This window comes from Mixophyes fleayi, chromosome 5, assembly GCF_038048845.1.
Source record: "Mixophyes fleayi isolate aMixFle1 chromosome 5, aMixFle1.hap1, whole genome shotgun sequence".
NCBI classification, from domain to species: domain Eukaryota; kingdom Metazoa; phylum Chordata; class Amphibia; order Anura; family Limnodynastidae; genus Mixophyes; species Mixophyes fleayi.
This window is the reverse complement of record NC_134406.1, coordinates 85298521-85316795: the sequence shown is the minus strand read 5'-3', so window position 1 is coordinate 85316795 and position 18275 is coordinate 85298521. Positions and strand designations below refer to the sequence as shown.

Genomic DNA, 18275 nt, shown 5'->3' with positions numbered 1-18275 from the left:
TAATTCTTCATCTTTGTGTGCTTCAAGAAATAGTACAAGACTTAATTAATTTCCCATCTAATTTATGGCAAGATAACATAAAGGTAGGCAATATTTAGAACAATTACATTCCATATAATATATCCCATTAATGTATCAAGTTTTTCGGCCTGTACTTCAAACTCAACAGCAGCATCCACAAGGTAAATCCAAAAATATATTCACCCTTTTCCCTAACCTTTTATGGAAACATCAAATCAACACTCCTTTGATAGGAATGCTTAGGTACCTATGTATTATTAGTGTCACCATCATGGACAAGGCTTTTGTGGGGCGCAAAAATGTTGAGGGTGCAAAATTGTGACAGGGAGAGTTATAAACTGAAAAGTGTTTTAAAATATAAAAGAAAAGTTGTTCTCCAAAGTAGAAAGAAAACATGAAAGACTTTTGTAGTGAGGCTTTAACTTGATCAAAACTTGAATCCCATGGTAAAGGCTAAACCCAAAAAGTCATCCTTGGGCAGGGGCTTGCAGATAAGCGAGTGTGAGAGACAAGGACATAGAGGTGCAGGCATGACAGCACCTCCCCTTCACATCTTTACCCTCAGTAGCGCTCACCCATGCCTCCATACTGTGACACAGGGCTTGATTCATTACGGATCTTAACTTCAGAAACTTCTTATTTCAGTCTCCTGGACAAAACCATGTTACAATGCAAGGGGTGCAAACTAGTATTCTGTTTTGCATATAAGTTACATACTGACTGTTTTTTCATGTAGCACACAAATACTTGATAGCTTATTTGTACACTGAAATTTAAAGTTGATATTTGTGTGCTACATGAAAAAACAGTCAGTATTTAACTTATGTACAAAACAGAATACTAATTTGCACCCCTTGTATTGTAACATGGTTTTGTCCAGGAGACTGAAATAAAAAGTTTCTTAAGTTAAGATCCTTAATGAATCAGGCCCACAGTTCTGATTTTATTGAAATCAAAATTAGTTACAAAGCTTGCCAGGACCAATTTAAAAAGCCAAGTGTAGCTATGTTTCGAAAACATGGGAGAATAAGCATTGGTGGGGGGGGGGCTGAAGGAAGTCGGATTTTAAAATAAGGGCGAATTTGTTTTTACCTACCTTGTTTTAGCTTGGTGTGGAAGTTGAGGGGGCACTGCAAGCGTATTAGCCTAAGGTGGCCTGAACCCTGAGCATGCATGTGCACAATTGCGTCCAGTCTCCACACATGCATTATGAAACTGAAAGTCTGGATTTGGGCTCTCAGTGCCACTAAGTAATAAAGAAACACTTTTAAAGTATAAAAACACTATTTGATTTATTTTAAAAATTCAAAACATTATTTTAATATTTTAAACATGAATTCACTTAAAAATGCTTTATTTTAATAAAAAACAAAGCACTTTTTAATGTTCTTGTTCTGTTAATATGATCTTGAGATGGCGTTAATAAAACAGACATTGCAGCTATACCAGTACTGCCACGTTACTTGTTGAATAAGCTTGCTAGCAATAACATCTTAGATGTGTAGGGCAATATGGTGATGTATTGCCAGTAAAGACTTACCTTTTTGCCTTCAATAGGGCTCTCCGTCCTTTCATTACTAGAGCTCCATGTCCTTTAAATTCTAGAAAGTTAAAGACCCCTTAGAACGTGAGGTCCAGACCCTTAAACCTAATAATCTTGGGGCTAGATTTACTAAACTGCGGGTTTGAAAAAGTGGAGATGTTGCCTATAGCAACCAATCAGATTCTAGCTGTCACTCTGTAGAATGCACTAAATAAATGTTAACTAGAATCTAATTGGTTGCTATAGGCAACACCTGCACTTTTTCAAACCTTTCATTTAGTAAATATACCCCTAGGTGTGTTGATAGACTGGATTTTTGGTAAACTGTTTTTTTTCACATACGCGCAATATTTCATGACTTGTAATTTATCTGTGACTAGGCGGATACAGGTGTTGATGGTTAATATAGTGCTGGAATTTGGATATTAGAAAGAAAGAAAATTACAAAGTATGAGAAACTCTATTCACATGCTCTGTGCTTTTCTCCAGACAGACATAGAGAGCTCTTGGGAAATAAGTGTTGTTTTTAGTTCATCAGTTTGTACAGTAATTAGATACAGTACACAAGTAATTGAAATGAATGTTTTAGTAGTCACACAATTAAGGATGAGCAAGCTAAAGTAGTTTGTTGAAGTTTGACATTGGGAATTGTTGTTTTATGAGCCAAACATTAATTGTCCACTCTCTATTTTCATGCAAAGTTATAGACAAATAAAAAAAAACACTTTAACAGTATTTTTGGGACTTGAAATGACAATCACTCCCCACTAATAGACACAATAGAAGTGTTTCATTTAGAAAACAGAATCAGCATCACAGTGGTGGAGGTGGATATTTTCGTTTTTTCTGACACTTCATAATCTTCTTTATCTCCAAGGTCCCGGTGCCAGCATTGCTGTATATTAGCAAAGAAAGTCTCCTGGCAGACTCGCCATCTGTACCTGTGAGCTTCAGATGAGCTACAAGAGGAAAAAAAGACTTGAAACTCAAATAAAAACACAAATGCTAATAAGTATATATAAATGGATTAAAATATTTTGCACTAATAAATCTGATAATGAGGAAAATGAAGAGATTGGCATTTTTAGTGTACATTACACTAATAGGTGTGTAACAGATAAGTGTGCAGATGCAATGATTTGTCTCTTCAGCTGCACAATGATTCACTTTCACATCTGAAAGTAACAAATAGACACCCAAACCTGATTTGAGCTGCTTCCGTCATTTTGTTCTGCCAAATTAATCCAAATTGTACTAAAATTAAATTGAATAAGGCAAAATATTTATGGGCAATTTGACCAGACCTGATTTTTCTGTGAGAGGACTAAGTACTGTGTCATCCAGTAAGTAAATGGATGACACAATGTAAAGCCAGCTATAAGATACAAGAACCTATATGTGCTAAAACGATTGTATATGCGTTTTAGTCAGGAGAGCTTTTAAAGTAATAATATTGCCACAAATTATCATGACTTTAAGTATAACTTAGCACTCCTCACACCTAAACCTTATATGCCAAGGGAAATTATAATGCATGATCCTATATTCTTTGACGTTACAATCTGTCTTTTAGTTTATATGCTTAGTACAAAATCATAATTCATCACCGGTCAGTGTTAATAGGCAAAGCAGTCTAAACTGAGTCATCCATTGTGTTCTCATGTGGAGCCACGTGGCCATCACAATTTGAAATGGTCACAATAAAGGTATCACTCCTATAATACGTTTGTCTTTTTTGACACGAAAGTATTTAACATCACATAGATTTTTCTGGCTAACACAGTACTGCAATAATAATAAAAAAATGTTTTTTGCTACACATTTAGATGAGGCATAAATGTTGTCTGGAACTGAGGTATGGTGCTGAGAGCAAAGAGTAATATTGGGCCTGATTCATTAAGGATCTTAACTTAAGAAACTTCTTATTTCAGTCTCCTGGACAAAACCATGTTACAATGCAAGGAGTGCAAATTAGTATTCTGTTTTGCACATAAGTCAAACACTGACTGTTTTTTCATGTAGCACACAAATATCAACTTTAAATTTCAGTGTACAAATAAGCTATCAAGTATTTGTGTGCTACATGAAAAAACAGTAAAAAAGGATCTTAACTTAAGAAACTTCTTATTTCAGTCTCCTGGACAAAACCATGTTACAATGCAAGGGGTGCAAATTAGTATTCTGTTTTGTACATAAGTTAAATACTGACTGTTTTTTCATGTAGCACACAAATACTTGATAGCTTATTTGTACACTGAAATTTAAAGTTGATATTTGTGTGCTACATGAAAAAACAGTCAGTGTTTGACTTATGTGCAAAACAGAATACTAATTTGCACTCCTTGCATTGTAACATGGTTTTGTCCAGGAGACTGAAATAAGAAGTTTCTTAAGTTAAGATCCTTAATGAATCAGGCCCAATATTACTCTTTGCTCTCAGCACCATACCTCAGTTCCAGACAACATTTATGCCTCATCTGAATGTGTAGCAAAAAACATTTTTTTATTATTATTGCAGTACTGTGTTAGCCAGAAAAATCTATGTGATGTTAAATACTTTTGTGTCAAAAAAGACAAACGTATTATAGGAGTGATACCTTTATTGGCTAAACAAAAGTGTTTACCGTGACTCTGGGAATGCTGATGCTTTCTTGTGCTGCCTTTATGACATTGTTTCTCTTTTCAGAATTGTCTTATCCAATTCTCTGTTGCTGGGAATGCTATACGTCAATATTTTTTTTCCATGATTTGAAGCATGATATACCCAGTGCTTTTTTTCCCTTTGAACGCTGGGAACGGCGTTCCGGCACCTTTTTTTTTAAACTTTTTTCTTACTTTTTTTTTTTCTCTGCGGTGCTGCTACAGTGCAGCACCGCATCTGTGTGTGTGTGTGTGTGTGTGTGTCCTGCTTCCGTCGGCCGGAAGCAGGGCAGCGGGAGGAGCAGCGATCGAACTAAGGAGAGTGAAAAGAAGGTAAGTAATACTGACTACAGAAAGGGGGAAGGGGCGAAAGTAGAAGAGGGCTACAGAAAAACAAAGGGCAAGCAGAAAGAAGGCTACAGAATAGAGGGGGAGCAGAAAGAAGGCTACAGAATAGAGGGAGAGCAGAAAGAAGGCTACAGAATAGAGGGGGAGCAGAAAGAAGGCTACAGAATAAAGGGGGAACAGAAAGAGGGCTACAGAATAAAGGGGGAGCAGAAAGAGGGCTACAGAATAAAGGGGGAGCAGAAAGAGGGCTACAGAATAAAAGGGGAGCAGAAAGAAGGCTACAGAATAGGGGGGGAGCAGAAAGAAGGCTACAGAATTAAGGGGGAGCAGAAAGAAGGCTACAGAATAGAGGGGGAGCAGAAAGAAGGCTACAGAATAAAGGGGGAGCAGAAAGAAGGCTACAGAATAGAGGGGGAGCAGAAAGAAGGCCACAGAATAAAGGGGGAGCAGAAAGAAGGCTACAGAATAGAGGGGGAGCAGAAAGAAGGCTACAGAATAAAGGGGGAGCAGAAAGAGGGCTACAGAATAAAGGGGGAGCAGAAAGAGGGCTACAGAATAAAGGGGGAGCAGAAAGAGGGCTACAGAATAAAGAAAGGGAGCAGAAAGAGGGCTACAGAAAAAGGAGGGAGGTTGAAAGAGAGGGCCACAAAAAAAACAGGTTGCAGAATAGGGGTGAGAATAGCTAGCGGCCATATGTGAGAAAAGTTGGTAGGCAGCCGCAGCAGGGGACATGTCAGTGTGTAACAGGTGAGTGATGTCCAGTTGTTATGTTTGTTTTATTAAATTAACATATGGGGCCTCCCCTCTAGATATCCTGCGTTTACTCCATCAGTCATCTGGACTGCAGCCTTGCCAGCCAACCAGGAGGAGGTAGGAGTTATTATTTTTATTTTACAATTGTCAAGTGTGTGAGGGGCAAGGAAGGGAGTAAATTTATGTGTGTATATATATATATATATATATATATATATATATATATAATTTTTTATTTTTTTTCATAAAAGATTAATAAGACGTGAGTTCCGGCACCTTTTTTTTTTACAAAAAAAGCACTGGATATACCTGTCTTTACCAGCACTACCTCTGGTGGAAAATTTATCAAACTGCGGGTTTAAAAAAGTGGAGATGTTGCCTATAGCAAACAATCAGATTCTAGTTATTCTCATTTTGTAGAATGTACTAAATAAATGATAACTACAATCTGATTGGTTGCTATAGGCAACATCTTCACTTTTTCAAACCCGCAGCTTGATAAATTTAGCCCTGGTATCCTTCTCCCCAATGCATTGTTGCAGCAGTGCTCCTCACAGTGATTATGCCTGCGCGCCTGAATTCAGTCACTGGTCAGTTATTTGAAGGGATGAAATGTATTCATGAGGGACCAGTCATGACTAACAAATGTGATTAGTTTTGAGTGCCATATTAGTTTAGAGGGCTGATGACGCTATGCTATCTAGGGTTATTACCAAAGCAGAAAAGTTATTTGCTACAGAAAAATTGGGACAAAATGACAAACTGGGCTGCAATATACATGGGTTCAGAGACATGCAATCTCATTAACAGCAAGAATGGAATGGTTAAAATATAGATCAAGGTAAGAAAAACTAGGTTTATTTACTTTGGAAAAAGGGCACCTTAGAGATGACCTATTTGGTATTTATAAATATATCTGAAGTCAATACAAAGTATTGTCTAATTAACTTTACTTACCAAGGACCAAATGGTTTATCAGTTACAAATAGAATAAGGATAGTTTCCCGGCAAACATAAGAAGTTCATAACTGTTGGAAAAGCCAGGACCTGATTAAGATTTCCGGCTGCCTAAGCTAATGCGCTTATAGCGCCCCCTCACCTTCCATAGCAGGCTAACACACAGTAGGTAAACACTAATGCCTCATAGCGGTTTTGGTTTTTTTACTGTATGTTTTTACCTTTCATTAAGCCCATGTCAATATCTCTCTCACTGTTATTCTGAATGAAATAGCTAAAAAGTACAAAACAAAGACATAAAAAAGATTGAAATCCACTGATGTCATTGGTATGCCATGTAAGATCAATATACATCCAGTGCAAAACATAATTATTTTTTGTTCATTTAATAAGATATAAACATATACAGAAAAACACATGCAATGTTATAAATAAAAGGTGTTTATTTTTTTTTGTTTTCTTGTGATACTTTTTTTTACAATCACCTTGATAACATAACTGTCATTCTTTCATGGTTCATTATTTGCAATGGTATGTAATAAAAATATGTGACTTTCCTAAATCTGTATTTGAATCTATTTACATTTATACATATACAAGGGTACGATTAGGCATGAGTCTATTGGTTCAACTAAATAGGTTATATTTGGAATTTAAATTTCATAAATGTAGGATCTTTTCTGAATGTAAGTTTGAGTCTATTTGTTTCTTCCTTATAATTTTATTGTGTATATTATATTGATTGTATGAATACCACAATTGTATTGCTTAAATTAAATATTTAAAATGAACCTTTTAACAAGACTCGCTGTCTTTGTTTCAGCAATGTATGAACTGTCCTGTGAAGTCTACAGACACTTGGGGAATACATCAGGCTGGTATTGGATTGATCCAGATGGCAGTGGTCCACAAGGGCCAATGAAAGTTTACTGCAACATGACAGGTAACAGACATTTTTCTTACTAGGAAGTAATGGCATTTTGAGTCACTGTGATGTCACTAGTTCTTAGTGAATTGGCGTTTGTAAGTCATCCTTGTGTTTGCGTGGTTTTCCTGCCAGTCGAAAAATATATTTGTAGGCTAATTGGCTTCTGGCAAAAAAAATTACCCTATTGTTTATGTTGTAAGGAAATTAGAATATAAGCTCCATTGGGCAGGGACTAATGTCAACGATAACATATTCTCTGTACAGCGCTGCATAATATGATTGGCACTATATAAATAAACAATTATAATAATAGACTGCATTATTATGAATATTGGCTCAGTGAAGAAAATGTTGCGAAGCAACAGGTATATTTTATTAAATGCTCAGGTTCTCTTTGCAGAAGTGCTCATCCGCACACCTTCCTATGTATACTAATATTTAAAAAACACATTTGATACTTCTTAAATAGACATATATATTAACCATATGACAAACTTGACTGTCAACTTATTTGTGTCTGAAGTGGAAAACTTAAAACGGCACGGTGACTCTTTGCAAAAACAAAAAAGCAATTTAATTGTTTACTTCTGTCTGTATATTCTGCATTTTATGTTTCTATAAGCAGTGCAGTAAAGCATCTGGAGCCATAATCTTGAACACATAACTCTAATACAAAGCATTTTAGCTTGGCAAATTTCTGGCACCACGTAGGTCATCGTGTGCCAGTAAGATGTTCACAGCAGATTTAGAAGAAGGAAATTAAGTCATTAGCCATGCATAGAGGAAGTGCTCCAATGACTGTGACTGGGAATAATTTAGGATATTTTGTCCTTGATATATTTGATCTGAAGTTGTGAACAGTTTTTTTTAGAACAAGTAAAGGTCATCATGAATTGAGTTCTAAAATAGAAAGTTGCAGAAAGAAATACTTTAGTCTTGAATATAAAACAAGTACAGTCATCACATTCTATATAGAAGGAACAATGAGAAAAGTACACTGGAGCAGAAATTCCCAATGGGAATATTGTGAATTGTTCTTCTGTATGTAGGGAGCCTTGAGACTCCAGATCGCCTTATGCTGTATGTTGTATAACTGAAGGCACCACCACAGCAGGACATCTACCTCTTCTGCAGTAGACACTCATGTATGATCAGTTAGATGAGGTACACACAGTAAGATGGCACCAGAGGCTTTCTGTAGTATTTGCAGAATCTGGATTTAATAAAACCTGAAACAGCAGTTTTAAACACTTTTTCATTAGAATCTCTGTGTCAGCCAACAGATTTGAACTTTTTTCTATTGTTGCTCCTCTAAGCCTCAGTAGGAGAGGTCTTGAATCAGCAGTGATTGTATTGGTTGTTTTAAACTTGAGTTATTTTTCTTTACTAAGTAGTGGTAGTTTTGGATTAAAACTTTTAATCCACCTGTGCTGCATCCTGTTTTATTGCAGGCAGACAGTGGAGAGATCCCATATTTAAAAAACCTTTAGAAACTTGGTTAAACTCATTACTTCATTAACAGGCAGGGCGTCATGGAAATATTTTTCTCTCTATGTTTGATGCATTATAAAACTTTCTTAAGACTTTGGACAATTTTTGTATATTCTCAAATTTGTAAGTAGTCTTATAAACAGAGACCAAACTAAAGATCAGTGGGGGAATTTTCTTAGAGACTATAATCCTGGCATTCAATAAGAATGGTGTCCACACCCATAATTATGAGCAGGGCCGTGTGAAGCAGGACATACATCTGAAGTGTCCCTGTAGTGGCGACAAAGTCCTGACAGAGCAGGACAGTCATCCAATATCAGGACTGCCCCACCAGTTTGTAGGCTGTCCTGCTCTCTACTACCTATTCTTGAAGGTTCATTGCCTCTGCTGCTCATGTCTAACCTCAGTTGGTACTTGTCTGGATTCTGGATTGTTGTAAGACTGTTTGGAAGAATGTATAGGTACATGAAATATGGAAAGTCTAGCAATGATTGAACACTCTAGGCCTCCCTCCCCCGACCAACTTCGACTTTATGTTTTGAGCGTGGCTCCCCGACGGGAGCCACGGCTCACTTCCGGTTTCTCCAGACGTCCTGGCCATCTCCATGACGACAGGGACGTCACTTTCGCCCTCTGCATCCCGGTTGCCTGGGCAACAACCGGGATGCTCTGTCCTCCCTGTTACAGCGCCCGGCCAGCACTCCTGTAGCCGGGCACATGCACACAAAGGTAAATAACTATTATGCATCTCTATGTAATGGTTATGACTACTCCGGTATTGCTGCAGTTGTATTGTGCATTCTTATGGTCTTATACAGGGCACAATGGGCTTACATAGGTGTGATTTGAGTTGGGAGGAGTCTTGCTGGCACTCTGCTGCTATTGGTGTTCCTCACTATTTAAGGCAGTGAGGACAGGGCCTCACTGCCAGTTATAGCTTCCTGTGTAGCTATGCTCCTGTTCCTGTTTCCCTGCTCCTGTGCTGTATTCTAGTTTGGATTTCCCGTGTATGACCCCTGGCTTGTTTTTGGACCTCGTTGTATTGCCTGTGACCCCTGACCTCGATTCGTTTTCTGGTATCGCTGCCTGCTGCCGGCCCTTGACCTCTTGCTTGGATCTCACACTGCTGTGTACTACTTTGCTACCCCAGGGTTCTCCCCAGTCAGTGCACATTACACGACCCTCCGTTCATCTGCAGCCAAGTCTGTCCCCACCACTAGGGGCTCCAGCGAATACCAAACTTCAGAGCAGACTCCGGGTTTTGTCGTGCTGACTGAAGGAGTTCCTAACACTTTAAAGCAATAGTATCCATGTTTATTAATTAGTGCTTCCTACATGCAACCAGACCAAACATTAAACTAATGGAATTTACATTTACTAGACCTACATCTCCCCAAACTGCTCCAACCCTGAGTACGCCTCCCCATTCCCCAGATCTCTATATTATGCCACTCTGCACACCCAGACTATCTCCATTCCACTGCTCTCCATTCTCACTCTCACCTCAGTTTTCTCCAACTTGAGTTGTCTTAAGAGGGTCAGCGCGTCCCAGGCGTGGTCTGACAGATGCTGAGGGTGCCTCTCACAAATTGTAAAAGAACAGCGAAAAACTCAAGAGCTTTTTGAGAATAATTAGATTATCACTGTGGATGCTGGCTAGCCCTAGGGTGGCACAATGGACACAGGGTTCAATTTATTAAGAGTGCACACAAAAACTGTGGTATACTGAATATCAAATGGTGCTCTAAATTATATATTTGACATATAATTGGCAGAGGGGCACAGCAATGTATGCCAGATGTGGTCTGCATTGTAAATTGGGCATCAAATGTAGCCCTGCATTATATACTGGGCATTGTACTGAAACTCTTTAGTATATTCTGACCAAACAAGAGGCTTTTATTGTATACTGGTCATCAAACTGGTCCATTCTAGCATGGTCCAATGGAGCTTTGTTGGGTTTTATTGACACTTTTACACTGACACTTGTTGACAGTAGATTCTTTGTGCCTCCATATAGACCTCTCTCTCCCCTAATCCCTCAGTTGTCTTGGGAAATGGAGTACATAGTGGTTTTAATCAACATTATAGATTTTCAATGATAAAATGGATAAGAATTAAAAGTAGAAATAGCAAATTTCCTGAAAGACAAATTACAGTTAATTTGAGAAACTACCAATACCGGATTGAAATAACAAAACTTTCCAGTGTATGTGATCTATGGCTTTATGACTCGTCTGTTTGCTTAGCCATATTTGTTTTCCAGTAATAAAATTGGATACCTTTAAACCAGTTCACTTTGCTGCTTCTGATTTTTAGCAGTCCCCAAAAGACCTACAATATTATTGCAAAGCAAAGTGCTATGAACTGTGATATGAAAAGGAACTAATCGCCCATAAAAGCACAGGCCATGACATTTGAATGGGTGTCCGTGGAAAACTTACATTTCAGTAAAATGTTCAATATGGGTATAGTAACACTAAAATAATATATATGTACCTTATATAAATTTTCTGCTGCATTTACACAATAACATTTACTGTACTCTCAATATATAATTGATACCTTGGCAGTGGGCATCATATAAATATATATATATATATATATATATATATATATATATATTTTGTTTACTATAATCTCTTTAATTTACAATTTATTAATATAAAGAAAAACATTATTTTTGGGATACTTTAGTGATTTTCTAATTTTCAGGCATTAGCCTCTATTTCACTATGTTCTACTGCAGGTTTACGATATGATAAGTGTTAACGCGTTCTATTAAAATATCATTTGCAGTGTTGCACTAGCAAAACATTACTTATGTATAGGCAATATAGACTGCGTTCTATATTATATACTGGACATCACAGTAGGGTTCAATATTATATACTGGACATCACAGTAGGGTTCTATATTATAAACTGGAGTTCACAGTTGGGGGTCTATATTATATACTACAGCAGGGGTCAGGAAACTTTTTTACCTTATACCCCCAAATATATTTAGATACACTGACGTTACCCCCTTGATATGAAAGGAATGAAATCGTATATTATTAATTATTGGAATTCAAAATGTTATTGAATCTATTCAAAATTTCTTTGAAAGCTTCAACTTCAAAACTTCAGGTTTTGGAGAAATGATGTTGCTTCATTTTTGTTACAAGAGCATCAATATCGGGGCATTTTGATGTCAGATCAATTTGGACAGTCTTCAGCGTCCAATCGATTTCTTTGCTTTGTTTTTATATTCATTACAGTGGAAAATCCTTGTTCGCAAAGGTAGGTTGTTGCAAAAGGCAGCAACTTTTTGACTGCCTCCTCATGTGCACTTTTGAATGCCTTTGCAGCTGTTGACATCCAAAAATATGACAGATCTGATTTGTTTTCAAATGCAATACATGTGAATCGGCAGGAATTTTACCCCCAGGAATTAAATTTTTACCCCATTTGAGGTAATTTACCCCTGTTCCCTGATCACTGTTTTAGACAGTTAAATGAGGTCCTGTGTCACTGTTACCAAATTTGATCTCTGCACCATATTACTAGACAAGCAATTCCTCACCTGTTCCCAGCGGAACTGGGAAAATTAAGATTATATGACTGTGACAGCCCACTAAGTTGGTTAATCGCCTTCAGCAGCAGGAACTGCAACAGCATCTAACAAACAACGCCAGATTTTTCAGAGGCAGGCTACTCTAAGGGGCATATTCAATTGTTTGTTTTCCACTCCGCGGAGAAACTATTACCGTTAATACGGTAATAGTTAGCTAGATTTCAGCTCGCGGCTCAGGGAGCTGCGAACTGAAATCCAGCGAGAAAATTACTGTATTAATGGTATTAATGGTTTTTCCACGCACTATTACCGTAATAACGGTAATAGTGCGCGGGCCGCGGGATTTTCGGCGTTTCCGCCGACAATTGACTATGCCTCTAAGAGGCATACCGTTGACAACCTGTTTGATATGATTGCAACATGGCTTATTCTGCTTTGACTTTCCTGAGGATATGTGATTTCTGATAACGTAACTAATATTGTTAGAGCATTACAGCAGGCAGAATTCCATCACAATCCCTGTTTTGCTCACACAATCAACTTGGTGGTACAGAACTTTTAAAAAATGACAGAGACGTACAGGAGATGCTATCTGTGTCCCGAATTTTTTTTCGGCATTCTGAAACAGCATGTAGGAGATAGCAATAGCTGCAAGGAGAATAAAGTTTGATTGTGAATGTACTTTAGCCCAGCGCAGTGGAGAATACTTTCCATGTTGTGCAAGGTGCTGAAACCTCTCGAAGTATTCACCTGTGAAGTGAGTTCAGACATTTGAGTCAAGTGATTCCCCTAATTAGACTTTTGGAAAAGCAGCAAGAGATATTGAAGGAGGAGATGAAACAAAGCAATTCCGCTAACTATGTCTGAGTTATAGATCAAGCACTTTACTTGCTTCACCAGGATCCAAGAGTGATCAACATTTTGAAATTAGATCACTGCATTTTGGCAACTGTGCTTGATCCTAGGTTTAAGAGCTGTGTCTTCGCTTTCTTTCTAACTGACCCAGACCTCAACACATGCAATGAGGTCCTGGTCAGCAAGCTGACAGCACAAGTTGTACATGACATGATGACATCTTATCCTTCAGTTTCTCTAGCAACTGCTGCTAGGAAAAAACTTAGCTATCCCAAGACACCCAGTCCGATTTCCAGCGAGTTGAAAAAATCGGAGCATCATACATTTACCCCCTAGTCTGGTCTAAAAGAAATCGCCCAAAATTCATGACAGCTCTGCCGTAAAAAGGCTATTACTGGCAATTACATAAAAGTACGGAGACTTCTGTAATGGTGGATTCCGCAGGGATAAATTAATATTGTGTGAGGATGATGTATGGTATGTTTGTTAATAGTTTGGGTAGAATGGCATGTTGGCAATTTTATGTTTTTCTACTGTAAGCTTTCCCTTTATTACAGTGGTTTTTTTGCTTTACCAATGTAAAAGCTTGTTATTTGGGTTTCAGTTTCCCTTTAACCCACTATGCCCTTGAGCATAGGCTTTAGTAGATGACGTAGAAGGACTAGTATCATCATGACTGGTGCCAGCAGCTGATTGCCATATTGATGGCGCTGAGCTATGGCACTGGAGACTGACAATAACACTGCTACCCCTTCAGTTTCTGTATGAGCAATGGTACTGAGCAAAGGCACTGAGACTGTAGAGTTACAAGAGACACTGCTACCCATTCTGTTTCTGTGTGAGCAATGGCACTGAAGACTGGAGAGTGATAAGAACACTACTAGCTATTCTGTGTCTGTATGAGCAATGGCACTGGAGACTGGAGAGTGACAAGAACACTGTTACCCATTCTATTTCTGTATGAGCAATGGCACACAGCAATAGCACTGGAGACTAACAAGAACGCTGTCACCCCTGTTTCTGTGTGAGAAATGGAACTCAGCAATGTGTCTGGAAAGACTGGAGACTGACAAGAACACTGTCTGCTACCCCTGTTCTTTGTTAGCAATTGCACTCAGCAATGAGACTGGAGAATGCCAAGAATATTGCCACCCCTTCTGTTTCTGTATGAGCAATGGCACAGAGCAATGACACTGGAGACTGACAAGAAAACTGCCACACCTCCTGTTTCTGTGTGAGCAATGGCACTCAACAATGTGACTGGAGAGTGACAAGAACACTGTTACCCATTCTATTTCTGTATGAGCAATGGCACACAGCAATAGCACTGGAGACTAACAAGAACGCTGTCATCCCTGTTTCTGTGTGAGAAATGGAACTCAGCAATGTGTCTGGAAAGACTGGAGACTGACAAGAACACTGTCTGCTACCCCTGTTCTTTGTTAGCCATTGCACTCAGCAATGAGACTGGAGAATGCCAAGAATATTGCCACCCCTTCTGTTTCTGTGTGAGCAGTGGCACTCAGCAATGTCACTGGTGACTGGAGAGTGACAAGAACACTGTCTGCTACCCCTGTTTTTATGTTAGCAATGGCAAAAACCAATGTCACTGGAGTGGAGACTAATAAGAACACTGCCACCCCTCCTGTTTCTGTGTGAGCAATGATGCTGAGCAAGGGCACTGGAGACATCCAAAAACGCTTCTACCCCTCCTGTGTCTGTCTGAGAAATGGCGCTGGATCTCAGTGGAGGGAGGTTACTTATGGAATCCAAAGCTCGCAAGATCCTACAGCGCCGCACTAATGACGTTTTGATACGATTTCAGTTCCGGTGACGCGTGAAGGTCCCAAGCCGGCTCAGCTCAGTACTCGGATTGGTGAAGTTCAGGGGGGGGGGCTCGGTTTTCAAAAGCCTGAGCATCCATAATTAATAAGTGTGGCCAAATACTTTTGTCCATAGAGTGTATATTGCTGATCATAGCTACTGAACATTTATTTGCAGACTTTTTTTTACCGCTGGGACACAAATAATGAACATCTGGCTTCTGGCTATTGAGTTATATGTCTAGATGCTCCAAAATTTTTATTTAGTATTAATATTTTTTCACATAAGATCTGAGAATATGGTACTAGACTTAAATCTCCATCTATAAGCACAGAGGTTTCATAAAGGTTTCATTGAGTGTTGCCCATTGTTATAAGGTCTTTATAAGAGTGCTAGTAAATGATTTTAGCACAGAGAAATAAGCATTACTAAAAAAATTTGGTCACATCATGTGTGGAAGCACTATATGTTGGATTATATGAAAATTTAATGGGTCCCCCTTGTGACTGGATTACTTATAATAAACATATTGTATAAATATATTTAAAATATTAGCTCAGTGCGCTAATTTATATCATTGCAAATGTACTTATTTTTGATATTAAGTTGCTGATTTTTTTAGGAAATGTAGGAAATGTATTTATTTCTGAGACGAAGGGAGGAAATTAGTTTTTTCATTCAACCGTCTTATAGGAAATCCCAATTAGGCTAATTAGATCTTTATCAAATGTCTGTGACCAACACTTGAATACACAGCACAGAGTCATTAACTGTATCCTGCCTGGATAAAGTGACAGGAAACCTCTGATCAATAAGATTTAGGATATCACAGATTAGTGTAAATTTTGTTAATTATAAATTGCATTTAAAATCCAAGTTTAAAGAACATCTCACATCCTGATGTCAAGCTTTTAATTAAATATCTCAGTCTTTGTGGAGCCATCTCGGATCAGGCGGCTGGCTTACCTCCTGCCAGGATTTGAATCTGTATAAAAAGGAGAGCTGTTTGACCATGTAATGTATTATACCATCTGTACTTCTGGAGACCACTAGTTTCTTACACTACTAGTGTATGAACTGTCCTTGTTAGGACACTTGAGCAAATAAAAATCATTTGCTTCAAGATCCTGCTTTGACAACTTCTTCACTGCAGTAATTCCTATGATTTGGATATTAGATTAGAATCTAATCCATTGTCTGGTTGTTCTGAGGTTTGGACTCAGCATTCCAGTACCAACACTTTGCCCGCTACCCGCAGCTCTGGCCAGTGTGATAGGCCAGGGGGGAACCATCCACAGGATCCCTGATCTGAAGGCAAGAGGTCAGTGGTACCAGCCCAGGTGCACCAGCAATGGGGTACACTAGCAGCGACAGTTACCCAGAGGGACGCGGTTGTGGATGCTACTAAGGAGTCCAGTGGTGGCAGCAGCTTAAGCCCTTTCTACTGCGGTTAGAGGGCGCACTTAGGAGAAAAAAAGGGGATGGTGGCAAGGCAAGCTCAACTGGTCACCAGTAACATAACAGACAGGGTGGCATAGGCGGTCCATCCTGTCACACCCATCTTTTTTCTCCCTTAAGTGGCAGCAACATCTTGCAAGCAGATTGGAAATGCAGATTTCCATTTTTTCTTTAAGACAGTGTTGCCTAACCTGTGACACTCCAGGTGTTGTGAAACTACAAGTCCCAGCATACCCTTCCAGCAATAAGCTGCTATATATTGGCAAAGCATGCTGGGACTTGTAGTTTCACAACACCTGGAGTGTCACAGGTTAGCCAACACTGCTTTTCTTGCTTTAAACTGGAGTGAAATAGTCTTACACATCTAAATGGCAAGTGGGCCTAGCCTAGAGGTGTTGGAGTGAGCAAGAAAAATCCTCTAAAAATATATATAAATTATTACATCATTGGTATTATGTCCCGTTGACATTACACAAGTTTTCCCAAGTCTCCAAATATCTCTGACAATATTTAATATTTATGAAAACTTAATTTATTCTCCTAGGTATTAGGAATGTAAAATAACTTTAAAAGCAATTTGTGTTTGGTTTATTTGTAGCATAATGAATAGATTTTTATTGCAATCACATAGAATGTTACTAGGGTTAAAGTTTATAAATGACAGATAATCCTTTTCCATTATAGTATACCAACAACCACTTTATTCTGTACCATTATTTTAAAGGGTCACAGGAAATTCATATAAAAATGTTTACATCATAAAAAATATTGATAGCAAAGTATGACAGCCATGGTGTAAAGAAACCACAGTGGAAATGGTATAAAGTATTTTGTACAGCATGTTAATGTAGATGATAACATGGCCAACAGTTCACAAGAAAATGGTGACATCATTAAGGCACAGATCACTAGAAAATGGTGACATCACTGAGGCACAGGTCACAAAGTGATGCCACTAGTGGCTAGTGATTAGTGAATATTAGTTAAGCCCACAAAATGACTACAAATTTTCATCTATACTTTACCATTGGATGTTTTATTCACAGATCTAGTTTTCACCTGGAGAAGCAAAAGGTGTGTGTATAAAAACAACTGACACCATGTTTTATGCATAAGTCAGATTTTATTGGCTATAAAGAAGCTCACTTCATCATATTTCAGCAGGGTCACTTGATCTTATTGAGGTCTAGCTGAAGTACCCAGCGTTGCCTGAGTTTAAATCTTCATATATCAGTGCATTTAGACTAAAATAGATGTATCTAATATATATAAGCCTAGCGGCGTGTGTTAGTCTGTGTGTGGGAAAAAAAAAACAAGCTGCAGCGCCACCTGTTGGGCGGAGTTATACACTGACCTACTAAATTCTTAGCATTATCTAATATATAAAAGTAAAAGCCTAGCGGCGTGTGTTAGTGTGTGTGTGTGTGTGTGTGTGGAAAAAACTATTTTCTCAGAAAGGGCTCATCCAATTGACCTGAAATTTGGTATACTGACATTATTTGACAAAAAAAATAGAATAGTGAAGTCAGTTAACTTCCATCATCCCCCCTTCCCCCCGTGGGAGGGGTAGTAAAGGCTAAATTTTCGAGTTGAGGGCTCAAACTCATTTTCGTGAGGTAATTTTACCTCATGAACACACGTTAAAAACTGCGCTTGCGTCGGGAAGTAACGCTCTTCCCCTGAGGAGGCCTGGGCTAGGCCCAAATGCATGACAAGAACCTTTTTAAGACCTTAAGTAGCTTGATTTGACTAGAATGCATGAGTATCATGCACGGGTTAACTTGTTTTCAATATTTTGCTAAGGGGGTCAGAAATTTGTAGCTGCGCTCCTGAAAGTGGCGTTTGCTTTGTCCTACCTGATATTATCCAAGCTGTCATAGGATGGTGGGTAATACGAGG

At 38.5% G+C, this 18275-nt stretch overlaps 1 protein-coding gene across 2 annotated transcripts in view; it reads left to right on the top strand.

Moving 5' to 3' along the window:
* The window catches only part of CNTNAP2 (contactin associated protein 2), a 1405747-nt gene that overhangs the window by 986183 nt on the left and 401289 nt on the right, over nucleotides 1-18275 (top strand). For both annotated transcript variants that reach the window (XM_075212518.1, XM_075212517.1), the window contains exon 12: nucleotides 7086-7205. In XM_075212518.1, the coding sequence (XP_075068619.1) occupies nucleotides 7086-7205 (120 nt within the window). The remainder of the gene's footprint in view (nucleotides 1-7085; nucleotides 7206-18275) is intronic.